Source organism: Emydura macquarii, unplaced genomic scaffold (assembly GCF_026122565.2).
Source record: "Emydura macquarii macquarii isolate MOO-44397 ecotype Brisbane River unplaced genomic scaffold, CSIRO-AGI_Emac_v2 contig_3506, whole genome shotgun sequence".
NCBI classification, from domain to species: Eukaryota; Metazoa; Chordata; order Testudines; family Chelidae; genus Emydura; species Emydura macquarii.
This window is the reverse complement of record NW_027133643.1, coordinates 8956358-8973566: the sequence shown is the minus strand read 5'-3', so window position 1 is coordinate 8973566 and position 17209 is coordinate 8956358. Positions and strand designations below refer to the sequence as shown.

General features: G+C 40.8%; 1 protein-coding gene across 7 annotated transcripts in view; it reads right to left on the bottom strand.

The window, feature by feature from the left end:
• Window positions 1-16416, bottom strand: part of NFIA (nuclear factor I A) — a 300076-nt gene extending 283660 nt beyond the window's left edge. For 4 of the 7 annotated variants that reach the window (XM_067535615.1, XM_067535617.1, XM_067535618.1 and 1 more), the window contains exons 1-2: window positions 11080-11412; window positions 4370-4901 (exon numbers count right to left, since the gene is read on the bottom strand). In XM_067535615.1, the coding sequence (XP_067391716.1) occupies window positions 4370-4901; window positions 11080-11106 (559 nt within the window). In that variant the 5' untranslated portion in view covers window positions 11107-11412. Of the gene's footprint in view, window positions 1-4369; window positions 4902-7722; window positions 7778-11079; window positions 11413-16178 lie in introns of those variants that run through there. The other 3 variants (XM_067535616.1, XM_067535621.1, XM_067535620.1) reach the window with 3 other exon arrangements.
• Window positions 16417-17209: the final 793 nt, after the last annotated feature.

Below are 17209 nucleotides of genomic sequence, written 5' to 3'. Positions count from 1 at the left end.
TGTTAGAACACCTTTCACATTACAGATACATACTAAATGACTGAAGCTATTAACAGGATTAATGCGGTAACAATCAATCACAATTGCACTAAAAGATTACGGCACAAAGTGTTATGTACCTTTCTGACTTAGAACTAAAGGATACTTTCACTGATATTCTGAATATATGCAACCATGTTTCATTATTATCTGTATGTGCATTATTTCAATTGATACTCCTTTATTATAGCCTATGTATAAATATTAAAACGCCAATAATTACCGCATAAAAACGTGACTACTTTAAGTTTGAAGTCATGTGTACATACTATTATATAGTAAATTATCCATAGAAGGTATTTCAATATTATGTAAACTTTCACAGTTACACAAATAAGTTAAACTTCTTATTTCCACCTCGGCTTCATTTTTTAATATTAAATCAGTAAAACGGCTATATTTAAATAAAAAACCATTCCCAGATTAAAATTAAGCATTTTTAAATGTCTTTCTTAAAGAGTAAAAGATTCTGAGTCGCAAATTTCTAGCTAGTTTAATTCTTGCCTAGAGTGGATAATGTCTGTCCAAAAAATCAAGTATTGTATTATTACTTTGTGGCCTTTAGACTACAACCTAGCTTTGTCCACTTGCGAAGTCTGTAAAAAATCTGACCTCTCAGAAAATTTAACTACTTCAGCTGAGAATCTTTTCTACAATCTGATCACATTAGCAGAAGTAACTCTGAAGCAGTAAAAAAATCAAGAAAGTTCTCGGTTGAGTGCTTACTAATGAACAAAGGTTAACTTTATCTAAAAGGTCAAATGCCTGGTGGCTAAGGTTATGACCCTAACAACTTAAATTGTGACCTTGCCACGTGCCTAGTTTATTGTAGATTCTGATACAGATCATCTGGTAAAGGACTGGTCATAAATTAGCTTTACTGTTACACTCCCACAAAGAAAACGGTTTGCCACAGTGGTTTCCAAGTTGTCATTTGATACATGTGCAGACTAAATGAAAATTAAAAAGCCAACTCAAGTTAAGGGTACGAAAATGCTTTTCTTAAACAGATTACAAACTGCAAATTGGAGCTGATGCTCTATAATTCAATACATTTTTGGTCACCTTCTAATTCAGAAAACACCGATATTCCTTGTTTTCTTACAAAAAATGCATGCGGTTCGTGTATTCACATACTTGAGTTTTCTTGTTCTCTATACAATAGTTTTTAAAAGAGAATAATTTATTTCTGTAACTGAATCTGCTTTGTCAGAAGCATTATTTAAATCTGGGCACATGCATTCTCTTGTAGATGACAGTGTCCTACTAAAGAGAAAGCCTGGACTCAAAGCAATAATTATTGTAGACATTTAGATGGAAAGGAACATCTGACTGTTGAAATAGTCAAGAACAAGACATTGTGGAACAGAATTAAATAAATAAATACATAAATAAATAAAATATTAAAAAGAAGCAAGCGCTGTGGGTGAAAAGGCCACAATGGTTTTGGCACATATCTTAAAGCACGTTTCAGAGTCTGTGCCTCCTGCCAATACTGGCAACTTCTCAAAACTTTTAAGGAGGTAAAAACATTGTTTAGTGTTTACAAATCTTCTGCACTATAGCAGATGCCTGTCAAATGAGCTATATGTAAGTTGACCAACCTACCTAATATTTGTGTTGGCAACTTCCTCACCATAAATAACAGGTCTGTAAATCCCTGAAATCAAGTCTGAAATATTTTGAGACAAAGGACACTTACTATTTTCTTTTGTCATTTTCCTGTTGCACACACAGCATTAGCTGCCATTACTGCGGTTCTGTGAGAACCAATGACTGTTGACTTGGCCACTGTTCAGGTGTAACAAAGAATTCTGGGATACATCAGAGGAAAACAAAAAACCGAAAAGGTAGCCTATCCCTGATGCTTTCATTACGCCTTTTTAAGACAATGACTACACTGCACACTTCGTAAATATCATTTTACAACCATTTTGTCCCACTTTATGATTAGATTTACTAACAAACATCCTAGCACAAACTACTGCAATAACAGTATGATGTAATATATGCAATCAGTAAACAATAGGTCAAATATTAAATTGTATAGTTAGAGTGAGAGGTTTACGGTTTAAAAGGAGGCTGTAAATGTAAATAAAGAAAGATTAAATCTAATGTTTAAGTTCCTGTGACAAAGGTTTAGTCCAAAGAACAGTAAATGCAACTGTGATCTATTTTTGATGAACACAGAAATAAAGAAGGGTTCACTATCAGTGCCACTGATTACCACTGTCCTATGGATAAGGTGATATGCCACTAATCAAAATATTATTACACGCTTTAAATATCTAATATGTGACTGCCATAATGGAAAAAACTATCACTTTAAGCCTCCTTATATTACATATGATCTTCGTTTAACTGCTTGTCTTTCTCTGTCTCGCAACCGTATTCTATCTAGACCTATACAGAACGACAGACAAAAACGATAAAGTGTATTCAGGGTTTTAAGGTAGAAGGTCACTGGTTTCTGCTGACAATTTACGGTGCTTTTAAGAAGCCTACATTTAATTCATGAAACATAACACTGACTAAACAATACTAATGCTAAATGTAAGTCTGTGTGAATCGGTAATTCCCATTTCACCATACCACGTAGTAAATAAATCACTCTTCCTGTAATATTTGCCTACATTTCTTTCTCCAGAAATGTGAAGTGTGATTGATCAAATCACATCTAATTACAAAGTTTCACAGCTTAAATATGTAAAATACCACAATGATATCCAAAGGTTCCTTTTAACCATTGTGTATATCAATAAAGTTACTGAACTGAGATTATGTATAGCAACGAATATTGATTTATTGCAGACAACTTTTGGATAGTCAGCACTCTATGTATCACCCCAAAGAATGCTAGATAATAGATATATTCTCTTATTTTAGCAAGATTTATATTATTATAATAATATAATTAAGCTTCTAATTATAAGATTCCACTGACTTCTCTTGGTTCCCCCTTTTCAACTCTCTCCAACCCCCGGCTTAAATTACTACTGTGAATGAAATCCAGCGAAACTAGTACATATAGATGAAGAGTCAACAAGCTCCGAAAACGAGAGCCTAACATTTCATACACAGCAACTTTGTCTGAAACAAAATGATTGAAAAGAAATGAAACAGTATATTATTTTATCCAGTTGACCTATTAGGTCCCCTCTGAATATACTAATATTCACAGGCAGGGTATAGTTTGCATTGGAGTCACAAACAAGATTGCGAATTTCATGACATGTAAATGCATTTCCGCTCTCCTGAATGCAATATTGCTAAACAAGCTGTCAGTTCTTAGTATCAATCAGATTCTAAGTGTATTCATTTATTATATGCTAGTTACATTTTTAACACTGACCTTATTTTTCCCATTTGATAAGACAGGCATTTATTTTAGTCACAATCCACACTGCACTGTTACATTTACATATTTGTGCAATTTCTTTGCTTTTCTCTCTGGGACCAATCCTGCAAGGTGCTGAGCACCTTCACCCATCACCCACCTCCATACGAGCTGAAGAACTCACCAGCTCGTGAATTGGACCTTACTACCATCCGGCTTTTGACACTTCTACTTCCCTGAATTTGTTCTTTATATAACACAACACACATACGAAGCCAGTTTAAAAAGAGGTTCAGCTACCATCTTTCTCTCATCAATATTAAAATAAGGTCCATTTTAAACAGGACTCTAGAAAAAACGGCCTTTAACATTTCCTATGCTAATATTAATGTCGGCCACTTCTGAAAGCAGTTTAGATATGCCAAACATTTGATGGCATATAGTATTAGAAAACTAACAGGGCTGTGCACAGGAATTTAAATTTGACCCATTTTGGATGGGCATATTCTATGCCCGCCCTTCCCCGCCGGGAGGAGTTCACTTTGCCCCCCACCTTCCCTGGACACCGACAGAAGCTTGCTCTTCCATCCCACCCCAGCAGAAACTCATTCTTCCTTTCTCCCGCAGTCCTGGGCAGGAGAAGTTCTGTGCCCCTGACGATTATTGGGAGGGTGCCCGCTTGCCCCCCTTGTGCATGCCCCTGAAAACCAACATATCTTGACACTACTGCTTCTTAAAGGCAACAGAAAGTGTGAGAACTCCTGTGCATTCGCAACCAGAGTATATTGGTGTAGACTCTCCTACTGGTCTGGCCTGGAACTGGAGTTAAAACCATGCTGCCAACCACAATGATGTGGCAAGTATTCTCCCAAGTTCAAACAAGTTCAAACTGACTGCTGTGGTCTCTGACTGGTCATGACACTCAACTTAGATGGTACAGCAGAGGACTGTAGATATACAGAAAGTTGGACAACTTTGCATAAATGCACTTACCTGCTGCGTGCACAAAGTATGCCAAATATAAATCGAGTTCCTTAACAGAAACTCCTATATGATGTGGCTGTACGCACAGCCCTGGGTTAGAGCACTGTGGGGACTTTACAAGGCGCTCGCCATCAGTACTTTCGAGCGGAATACCTTTAAATAAAATCACCATAACAAGGTCCAACCTCCAGACCTTATCTGCCTGGCGTAGGCAGTCAATTCTTCTCATCTTGCCCTTCTGGTCTGGATTGGAAAGAACACAACATGGAGGCTTTTTTCCTGTGACTGTGAGAACAAAATCCTCTCGGTACTCAGGCCTGATGTCTTTCCGTAGCTTTGCCAGAAGTCTGGATGCCCATTTTTGTTTGACCTCAGGTTTTTCACTTAGCAATTCGTCCTTCACTGCTCTCTCTTCCTCTTTTGACATGCGTTTTTCATGTTTTTTGAAGTATTTTCGTTTTCGGGCCTGCAGGTTGAACCACGTGTATGCAAATGCTCGGACGTGAGGCAGAAGTGCTTCAATGAAGGGATGAAATTCATCCTGGAAAAATGGTAAAGAATATATTGATGTCATGAAAACACAAACAAATCAGACACAGAGTTCAAAATATTTCCTTAAAATACTACTTTAACACACGAGCAATTAACATTCACTAGAAGTGAGAATTAAGTCATGACAATGTGTGTGTACTACACAGTGACGAAAACATAAGCACCTACATAATCACACACACACATAAACGCATACATTGTATATATATATACACAGCCACACACATACTATATATATATGCATACTCTTTCTCAATAGTATATCCGCCAAAAGAATACGACACCACTGACACAAAGGGTAGAGAACAACTAAAAAACATGTAAGTGTGAGGAAGATTCTATAACTATTAGACTCAGTCCTGAAACTTAAAATCAATAAAAAATAAAATAAATTAAAAGCTTAAAAATACATGAGTGTAGTGACCTTAATCCAATTTCAAAGAACGCATCTCTTACTTTGCTCTCTCCCTGACCCCATGCTTGTGGTGTAGCCAGCATATGCCCGCCAATTTGGCAAATTCTAAACATTTGAATGCCAATCAATGTTTGTATGGGGGAGTCTGAAATACAGTAAAACTTTCCCTAAGACGTATTTGGAAATGGCAAGCTGCAGTGTGATAAAATTTCAGTATACGTGATTTTATAATACAATACAACACGCTTCTAATCCTTACGTTTACTGTACCATTAGAAAGCAAATCATGTAACTAATTTGCAAATTTCTCCAGCATGCCTAACTGTAAACAGTATTAAAAACTTAGAAAACTTTACCTTTATAATTTAAAAAAAAAAACTGTTTAGTTTATATGTAGCCTACCAAAAATAATAAATCTGATTTTGGGCCACGGACACAAGACACGTTCTGACTGCCTTCTATTTAAAAAAAAAAAAAAAGAGAGGGAAGCTTACATGTAAAATATGAAGACACAAAATCTAGGCATCGTCACCATGTTCCAAACTCAAAAAACTATTTATTTTTGTTAATATATTTTGTTTTATTTTTGTTAATATATCTTAAAAGGATTTACCACATTTATAATACTTTTTTCCTCCTGAAGACATTGCTTGCCTTTAGTAACAATATTTTAAGTTCACCCTTCTTATTTGAGACAGAAATAATCAGTATTAAAAAGTTCCTTGAACTTGAATAAATATGTTGCAAGAAAAATCCATATATTTCATTTTTTTTTAAATAAACATACCTAAAAGTACTACATATATCATACAGGGAGATCAAAACATGTTATAATTCATTAGAATTGTGCTTGTTATTTTTCTCTGAGTAATTCAATTACAGTATGTTATACTACCTATAGAAAAGCATGTACACTTTAAGGACCCAATTCTGCAAACATGCATGCAAGGGTCTAACTTCACCCATGAGGTTGATGGGATTGTTCCCATGAGTGAAGTTACTCCCATTTGCAGGATTGGGCCCTGCGGGGGGGAAAAATATGAAACTGCAGAAAGCTTCCTACAGCATGTTAAACTAATTTATGTCCATTCTTGCAAGGTGACAGGGTTTTTTTTTCAGTTTAACTGAATTTCTTCTTTTACATTCACATGTTGAGTAATGTCACGTACCAAAATCATTTCATATCCTTAAAATAACACTGCTAAAATATTCTATAGCTCCAATCGCTTATGTTTTTAAATAGGATTTTCTGCTCAAACAAATACAGGCAAAACCAAGAAATCAGTGATAGGAACATTCTATTAGCAAAATCCTGTCACAATCCAAGACCTTGTATTAGCTTTCTAAATGGCTTAATTGCAAGTATTCTATATGGATCCTAAAATGTAAATATTCAAATCAGTAAACAGTATTAGATCATTTATTTCAGAAAAAAATGGAGATTGTTAGAAACTACAGAAAATGAAAGACAGATATTTCAATACAACACGACAATGCAGGAATCATTACAAATATGAATGATTACTAAAATATATGTGAAATACAATAAATTACTTTGGTGAGTGACACTTTTTTCCCCTCTCTTGGAGAATGTCCTGGGTTTTAAATTTCAGTAAAGTAAAAGAAAAATTGCTGTTAGCTTTCTGTCAGTAGATTCAAAAAGTAAGAGAAGGCAGCAATCATAACACGTGTAGCTGCACTTTCATAAATGAAAAATTGCTTTAGAAGAAAAAAAGGTAGAAGCTGCCAGTCATTACCAGCTATTAAAAATAATAAAAACACACTTCTGATCTTTAATGTTCTTTTGTTCTTTCCCCCCGTCCCTCCCTATTTTAGAAGAGCCAAGAGTGAGAAAAGGCCTTCTGCAAAGTCAAAGTTTATCTGCTAAGGTATATACACAATTTGCTGAAAAGACCTACATTGAAGCGGGGGATTGTTCTAAGCATTAATAAATTCTAAATAGATCTTAGTTCATCCAGAAATATTTAACTTTCTGCTTTCAACAATACTTCTTATTGAATGATCTCATATGCTCGTGACTTTTTTGGACCTAGGCTGGATACTATCCAAAATACAGCTCCTTTAGTCTGTCTTAAAGATGAGCTACAGAGAACCTGAAAGAGAGGCGGAGGGAAAGGAACAAGAAAGGGTTCACTTTAAAAAAGCTCAGAACCATTATGTGGCCTAAAGACCACGATATAATTTTAAGCGATTGTCTGTATTAAATTAAACGACTGCACACTACACCATATACATATATACACACACACACATATATACACTTACACACATACATACATAACATAATCACATAAATAGTCCAATGCGATTTTTCAAAATGAGGTACTAAGCAAAAAGGTTAAGTCAAGAACAGAAGACTGACAGACTAACTCACCCAACATTTCAAACTGTCTTCATAAATATATTCCCCTGTAAAATCAACCTACCTAAATCTCAGTGACAAGGTATTAGTAAAAAATGAACTGGGATAAAGGAATCCACTACTCAACCAACCAAAGTTGATATTTTATTCTGCATAATAGAGTTATTTGTTTCAATGTTATAATATCAAATAAACTTTCTGAAATGTAGCAATGCAAGAGTAAGCATTCATAAATGTGCAGGTTTGACCACATGATCATAGCAAAATGTAAATATTTAAAGAAAATAGGATTATTTTGCCTTTTCTTAGGTTAAATTTAAAAAATATTTCAAAAGTTTAGTTTAAAGGCATTATCATCTCCTTTAACAATTAAAGATGACATTAAAAAATAAAAGGCACCACAAATGTGTTTCATGTATTTTTTTCAAAAGACCGTAATAAAAAGTAAGTTTTATCATAAAACTTTCTCACAGTTTGTCCATATAGTGCTTCAAAGAGCATTCTGTATCTAAAAGCTGGGCCTCAGAACTATATGTATATAAAAATTCTCACATACTCTTAAAAAAACCTGTAAAATCTATAGACAAAAAAGTATGAAAATCCAGATCAGAGTTAAAAAGAAATAATGTAACGCTTTAAAGTAATTATTTTAAACAATATATTTACATGGATGTTTTTTAAAGTAAATTAGATATAGCAAAGGTAAGATTTCTACAATCATGTTCATCAAAATGTTTGCCCATAAATCGATAAAGAGAGATACGTGTGTGCCCAAAATATTTTCTGGATATACAGCAGGGAAGTGAAACAAATGCAGTGTATATATTTTTCTTATAGATGATATAAAACTCTGTATCAAGTACATAGTCATGACATTTCAGTTGCATTTCTTGGATTGATGTGCTTTATGACCATTTTTTAAAATCCATTTTCTATGGTTTCCCCTCTAAAACTGAGCCAAAACTTTAAAAAGCACTTATTTCAAAACTTGTATACATAAAAAAAATTATATTAATTCTGACATGTGTTACAACATGAAAAAAATAAAACTACTTAAGCCCTTATTAATGATTTAGCGTACGTTTTCTACGTAAAATGATAGAACCACATAACTGTTCCGTTCTCAGTGTGGTGTTTGTAAAGAGGGCTTTTGAATCCCTAAACTACTTTTCCAAATATGCAACAAGAATGCTAGAATTTTGCAACAGAATGATACAATATTCAGTATGTTAAAATATCCCAAATTTATCTTACGTCTTCCTAATGTCCCACTGGGCCTAGTAAAACAGGATTACATGTGTGCAGTTTGAAAGGAAGACAGTGTATGGCTGCTTCTATGAAAGTTATGTTATTACCATTCATCCTGTAGGTGAAACAACAGATAATAGGTATTTTACCAGTTGCATTAATAACTGGCATAAACTTTGACCAGAAAGTTTATTTGAACAGTATTTGAACCCCCACATTTCCCTGCAGCTCACAAGCGTATTTCACTATATCTATCTTCTGCTTATAATCAACTGTAAGATTACTACCATGGTAAAGTTCCAACCTAGTCACTTTGGATAATATAATCACAAATCCATCGATTTATGGAATGAAAAATAAAACTTCTAAAGCTATTCAGGCTACTTCTAAGAGCTATCCGTTCCCATGACCCGAGTCAGTAGTTCTCCAGAAAAATTAATTTAAGAGGTTCTCTTTAAATATATTAATTATATTATATTATATTATACATAAATATAAAATAATAGGAATAATGCACTCAGGATCCCATATAGGAGGAAATAATCTCAGGTTTGAGTCTGCCACAAAGTATTTCCTAGTTCAAACTATTATCTCCTGCTAATTGAAGGTGAGCAATTTAATGTCTGTGCAATAACCTGGATTAAAAGGGAGGGAAGCGAGTACTTAATTGGAACTAAATAGAAACTATCATCCTTATGAATAATAGTCAGACTAAAAGGCATCTAAATCCCAGACAGGATTACAGAGCTATATGGAAGGGAGGGGAAGCTTTGGAGAGAACAAAAATCACATCTCACTTCAGCTTTATGCCTTTTAATAGTGCAAACAGATATGAAAAATGCCGCCACAGGATCTGGAGCGGCAAAACCTCAATCCTTTGCCCGAGGAGGTAAAGAGTTGGGAAGAAAAGTTGCTCGAAGTCCTGAGCAATGAGCGTAGCTGGAACAGCAGGAGTTAGAGCAGCAGCTGTGAAAGGAAGAGACCGTCCGGAATGGAGGGCAAGTCTAGGGCTGGGCGTCAGCACACGAGCTTCAACTCCAGAGATCCCGGGCAATGCAGCGGGGGGGAGGGAGTAGGTGGAGGGGAAAGGCATTTGAAATAATAGGTTTGGGGTTTTTTTTCTTTAAATAACACAGAGGCAACTTTGCCGCACGAAGAGGGCCCGAGCAACTCTGTGGAAACCCCTGCCTGAACTTGCAATCCAAACTTCCCCCCCCGCCCCCCGAAGTGACACCCGAGAAAGTGACAACGCGCGGCCACGCAGCACATTTACAGGCGCAAGACAGACCTAGACGTTCTTGACCGTGGCTGCATCTACAGCTCTGGGCATGGGCTGGGTAACGTATAGAGCCATGCACGGCTGCAGTGCTTACGGAGATACAGATCTGTGCACGAGTGCAATATATGTACAGCTGAGGCTCTAGGCAGGAGTGCAGTGCGTGCAGCTATACGTCCATGCATGGGCGCAATGTGTGTTGTATATATGTAGGGCTACAGATCAGGGCAATGTATACAACTGCAGATCTGTGCGTAGGTGAAATGTCCATAGCTATAGGTCTAGGCAGGGGCAACGTACAGAGATACTCATAGGCAAACCTTAACCGCATCTACCAACCATACGCCTATAAACAAAAGTGTGGACTTTAGGGAGGGAAATCAATGCAGACTATGCAATACCTTACGTCCTAAAATAGCAAATGCAGCAGTTTTTAATGCTACGTTAAAAATAACCCTAAGAAACAGCTATATATTTTTTCATGCATTACTCGCATCGGAAGCACAAACAGTGAGTATTGATTGCAGATGACCAAGCATGTCATGGGCTGCAACCCTACTAAACACGTGCACACCCCCCCCCCAAAAAAAAATTGCATATGAGCAGAAAACTCCCCACCAACAATATTAATTAAACCATTAATAAGTAGGCGCCATTAGCCATGTGCCTACACAAATGGCCGTGCAAGAAGAGGAATGCAACCTAATGGAAAGAAAGTTACTTTCTTAAAGCTGTATTTCTCCCCCCCCCCTTCCCGCACACACACCCCCTCCGAGCGCGCGCACACACACACACACACACCACCCAACAAAACCAGCCCCAAATGCATCCAAACAGCTGCTTACCTGGGTGAGACAGAGAGGAGAATACATGACTGCTGTGGGGTTTTTTTTTGTGGTTTGGAGGTGTGTGTGTGTGTGTGTGAGAGAGAGAGTGAGAGAGAGAAAGGGAGAGAGAGAGAAAAAGAGAGAGAGAAAGGGAGAGAGAGAAAGAGGGGGGGAGAACCGAGCCTGCTTCTTGCTTTCACATTTCCAACTCTGCTAAACTGCAGCCAGCGCTGAGCAGAGCAGCTCCATGAGCTGAACTTTAACCCCGCCTAGACTTTCCCTACACTACACACTATACATGTCTACTGTACTCAGGCGTTAAAGGCATAGCGCACACTTCCCACCCACCCCCAGCTTCCAGCAGCGAGCCCCGGCTCCCCGGGAACCTGCCAGCGCGCGCCTCCTGCTCCTGCTCCGCTCTGCACCGCACCGAAAGCAGCAGCCAGCAGCTCGCTCGCTGCCTTGCCCGGGGGAGGGAGGGGAGGGGAGAGGGGCTGCCGTGCTCCGCTCGGCCAGCCCTCCCTATCCCCGATCCCCGCTCTCAGTGCATTACTGGGTAACGCAGTCAGGAGCAGTTCCAGGCAGGACTCACGGGCGGCTATAGGCTACACAGGATGTGCTTGAGCAAACAAAACTACTTTTCCACTGCGCTCTCCCCACCCCCACCCCGCTCCTCACTCCTTTCAAAGGCTATCAAGGAGATCGCCCACAAGGGCTGGAGGAACTTCCCCGATTTCATCAGGAAAGCGCCTGTGTGGTTGGGTTGTGGTTGGGTGGTTTGTTTGTTTTTTACAGTGCTGCCGGTTGTCTGTCCTCCGTACTGCGGCATCTGTCTGTAGCTCCACAGATGCAAAAGTCTGGGGACATTTTTTTTTTGGGGGGGGGGGGGGCAGCTGCGCCCCTGAAGAGTGGGTTTATCTTCCATTGCACCTTGTCAACTCAAACTTTGTTTGCAGGCAGCGAGTTCATTAGCGGGGGTCTCAACGCTTTTACAAAATACAATAAAATGATTTGCACATGGAAGCATCACAGATTTCTTTTTTCCTTAACTGTGGAGGCTAATGAGTTACGTCCCTGGAGTGGGTAAAGTCCGCGAAGGCTTCTTTTTTCAAAGGAAGATCTACCCATGTTAATCAGGTTCAGGACCATCAATGTTTTAACAACTGGAAGGTCTTTTAAAGTTAAGTCCCCTGCAGGAGGAGGGGGGGGGGTTGGAGCGGGATTTGTTCAAAACTTTCCAAATATCTCTAATACTCGGCACGTGATTGCCATGTTAACTAAAACACTTCATGGCAAGGGGGGCTTATTTTACTAAACAGACACAACGTCGTGTGTGCTCTGCATTCACCCGGCTTCCACCCCCCCCCCCAACCCCCAGTAAAAAGTAAAGCACTTAAAATAGAAGCGAGTCTCCTGTCATTTAGTTAGGCTGTATCGCACAGTTTTGGCACCAGGAAGGGTTTGGTTTTTTGGGTTTGGAAAGTTTCCAGTCAGCTAGCTTCTCTCTTTTATTGAGTCTAACATCAATATATCTCCTGCATGGAGCACTCCTTCTCCTCTTCCTCTTCCCAACGAGCAGCAGCCTGCAGCCACATATCCACCACCATTCATGAAACCCCCAAAAGGAAAGGAGACGCCACAAGACACACCGCATGCAGCCTGTGGCTGGGAGATGTAGGTACGGTATTTCAAAACGTGTGAACCCTTTTAGAAACAAGGGGTTTTAATCCCTTTGCCCAGAGAAGTTAAAAGAAAAGGCACCGTCAGAAAACCTGTGTAAGAAAAGTCCCCAAAATTCTCTTTCTAAAACTGGAGACATTTTCATTTCTGTTCCCTCTAAGTTTGCTGACTGAAAAAAAGAGATCATTGGTCTTTCCCAGGGGGGTGTTTGATGGAAGTTCTTCTCTACAAGCCTTTCTTTAACCGGAGATGTCCTGGACTAACTGAAAAATGAGCTGTTTTCACTCAGTGCTTTCCTTTGATTTAAAAAAAAAAAAAAGTGGTCTGTATCTGTTAGTCCAATAATGACAAGAAACACTTCCAGCTAAATATTTGCTGCCATATATCACTTCATTGCTCTGCAAGTTTCCTCGATAGAACTTTCTGGCTGACAGCAAGACATGTGAGCTGAGACATGTGAGCAAATATTCACCAAAGCATGCCTTTTTACACAGGGAAAAAACTCCCTTCTAAAACCGATTACAACTTTTTTAAAAAAAAATATATAGCTACAAAGTTACATTTGCCTTTTTTGTAAAGCCCTGCAGCAAAAAGGAGGAAAACTTTTTAGTAAAACACAGTAAGATCTATTTTATATATATTAAAAAAAACCCATTTGAAGAATAAAGGGACCCAGTGGGGGTACTTTCCATTCTGGGGCGCTATGCTGCATTCCCTGTCCAACCCAATTACAAACTCCCATGAACTCCAGGATAATGAACTCATCTGGAACCCTAGGTTGGCGAGGAATGAGGGATCGGGCCCCTAAAAGTCCTTTTGATGTAACAGGCAGCCTTGCTCCACGATTTCCAGCTTTTCGTGGTTAGCAATATTATCTTAAGTAACTTTTGGCGCCCTTCGGAAGACTTTTGGACGTGACGATTGTTTGCGCCCTCTAGGCAGAGGCTGCATCCAAGTTCAGCACCAAACCCCTTCCTTCACACATCCGCTTTCTCGAATCCAACAGACAATGTGCACGCCTGGACTCCAGACCGAGACACTCTGGGATCACGAGCATACAGCAAAGGTAGAGGAGAGGGGAAGCTTTCCACAGGGAACCTCCTCTCGCCCAGTGAAAGTTCCAACAGGAATATCCTAACAAATCAAAGTCCTGGTGACATATAAAGGTATTAAAAGGGCACGAGGGAGTGGGGGCGGGGAAGCAGAGCTAAAGCAAACTAAGACGAAACCAAATAAGCCGGGCACGAAAGCAAACCTGGGGGGATCAGCTGTTGGGAAGGAGACTCTGGAAATGGGAACTTCGATCATTTATTTTGCAAGTGCAAGAGGCTGCCTTGCAATGGGACGTCTGTTTAAAACGAGAGAGAAAGACTTCTGCCATGAGCCCTGCTATCCGTAGTCTTTTTGGCACCGTGCCCGGCATTGCATTTACAATGTTTTATTTGCAGAAACTTTACCTTGCCAGCCTTAGTGAAATCCTCTTAGATATATACATTACGTCAATCCGAGTTCACTTATACGTACATCTGAACTACCTTTTATTTCGGAGGTACTTAACGGGGAGACCATGTTAGTGTGGTTTAGACCGTAGCGTCCAATGCGCACTGAAGTCAGAACTCGGGTAATACGGAGCATTCCCACCCTCCCCCTCCCCAGACACTTTCTTGACTTGTTAAAACAACAATTTCTTTGCCAATTACTTTGTGGGGAAAGTTTGTTGTTGTTTTTTTTCTTGCCAGCTTTGTTGCCCCTTGGTTATGATGAGCCGCTTCCTGGGAATAAAACACTGGCTATTAACAAAATAAATGGCTCGGGTCACGACCACCGACCCTTTAAAGGCGGTTTGTACACAACCAAGTGCAATTAATGAACGTTGTGACTCCAAGATCTGCCTTAAGACTTGGGGATAAACTCCTGGGGAGCTATTTCCCAAGGACCCGGGCTATTTCCAGTTCCCTTTCACACCGGACTAAGGATCTACATTGCTCAACGGAAATAGGAGACGGATATTTTGAGTCCGTGCCTGCCAGCGACTGTCTCCAAGACAAGCTGTTGGAGTAGGTTTCCACTGGACTTGTGTCAGGGACTTCTATCCAGGGGCGGTGGGCCTGCCTCCAAGGGAGCGAGCTCCCGAGCTCCCACACTCTCACCTTCCGCACAGGGAAGCCTAGTCACAGGAAGAAACATACCAACCCATCCGTCCCGGGTTCCTTGCACTCCGGCGGGGAGCTTCCGCTCCGTCTTCCCACGCCACCCCACGCACGCGCACACGCACAAACTTTCGGAAACATCTGCCTGTCGCCCGTGGAGAAATCCCCAAGCAGCCCGCAGTGCGTGCCCGTCCGCCCCCCCCCCCCCAGCCACGAAGGGGTTAAGCAAACCATACACAGGCATACAAAGGAGGAACACGCCGAGGGCAGGAGCACGGCTGTTCTTCCAGAGCCCTTCCGAAAACCGCCCGACGGTTCGGCTCCGTTTTTTAACCTGCGGAGACATCTGCGGCCGGCTAAACTTTCCAATGAGCCAGCGCCCCCCGCGCACACGGACACCGGGACCTAAGGAGCGGGCGGGGGGGAACCTGCGCGACTCCCCCTAAAAAACACGGGCCGCGTTTCCTTTTGCAAACAGGTCAACGGGGTGGGGGAGGGGCGGCCCGGTCACCCTGGCATGCCTTTGATCTATTTTACACAGCACCAGCACCGGGTGTTTAAAGCACCCGAACGCAGCATTTTGCTAAACTAGCAGGATCTTCCCCTCCCCCACCCCTGTTTTTTTTTTTTTTTTTTTTTGGTGCTTTGCCAAATCCGGAAGTTTGCTGCAGGTTTGACAGCTTGAAACTACGCGGGCCCCTGCTGAACGGAGAGAGAGAACTTTGGGGGGGGGAGAGCAACCTAACCCACTCTCAGCACCCCGCCCCTTTGGGGCTATTTCGAACGCTGCAACACCCCGGCTGCGCTCTCATTGGACCGCGCTCTCGTCCATCATGGAGCTTTGCAACATGGATTAGACAATGCGTTTGTCAATTACACGCGAACGTCTAGACACTTCCTTTTGTGCTCGGTTGGCTGCCGATGCCAGACGTCTTTTTGCAGACCCGAGGACGTACATTTTTTTTTCCTTTTTGGAACCGAGCAAGCACTAGGAGAGAAGGGGGGGGGGGGAGGGGGAATCTGTCAAGCTCAGCGGTTTTCTCAAATCCCTGAGGGGAAAGAAAGAAAGAAAAAAAAAAAAACTCTAGTGCATATACACAAACCCCAGCCACATAGTTGCTATCTCCTGAACACATACACAGAAATACATTCAACTAGCCATTATTGTAGCAGCAAATCACAATGAATGCACCGGCAGTATAATAGCCATTCAAGTAGCATGTTACATACAGTATATTTGTTTCAGAAAAAAACACGGAAATAGAAAGTTTAAGATGCGCCACGTACCATTGCAAGGTATAAAGAGTACGTGAGAAACTTTACAAGGCTGAGACGAGTGGCTTCATTTGTTGACACTTTTTTTTCAACTGTTTTTTTTTAATATCTAAAATAAACTTGGAACCGTTGAAAACCCGGAAGATAACAAAAGCTGGAGCCAATGGCAGGCTGCTGGTTTGGTTTCTTTTCTTTTTTAACTTTACTCCCAAATCAGAAGGATTTGCAAGGCAATCTCTCTCTCTCTCTCTCTCTCTCTCCTCTTTTTTGAAAGCCTTCCAAGCCGGGCTGGCTGGGTTCTCAGATTCTCTCTCTCTCTCTCTCTCTCTGGCTTTGCCTTGTGTGCTTTGGATTGTGTCAGACTTTGCAGAAGTTGCGATCGATTCGGCAGCCTCACTCTTCCCCCTCCCCCCACCCTCACCCCTTGTTTATTTCCGCAATCGCTGCACATTTGCATAGGAACCACGGACGCGCAAGGAGGAGGCTGCTGCATACACGGGGTCCAGGCTCGGCCAATAACAGCTCCCGGATCTCCCTTCAACGCGACTACGTGAGCTCTAGGGTTCATCTCGAGCTGGGGCCGGGAGGAGGTTCATGCTGCAGTCCCCAGCACCACCGGGAAGAGGAGCGGGGTATATCTGTATGCAATGTGCAAGTCCTTTCTGCAGGCGGACCGTCAGTGGGATGCGGGGCTGAGGAGATGGTTTGCTGCATGCTGTAGTGCGGGTGTCGCCTGCCTCAGCCGTCCGCCTTGCTACTGGTCCTCTCCTTTTAAAAGCAAACAAACTCTATTGCTATTTGCAAGTTACTGAATTAGTTCAAGGAGATTGGCCAGGTCAGCAGAGCCATTTGCACTGCTCTTCAGCGTGGGGTAAAGTTCCTCTTAAATGTATTAAGTCTGTTGAGTTCAGAAATAAAAAATGCATTTTGTTTACCCAAAACAAAATAACAAGGGAGCAAACAAAGAAAGGATCCTTCTTGATTCTAATTCAAATGGTGCATGTCCTCCAAACTATTAGAAAATCTGAAGCTGGGAGATGGGG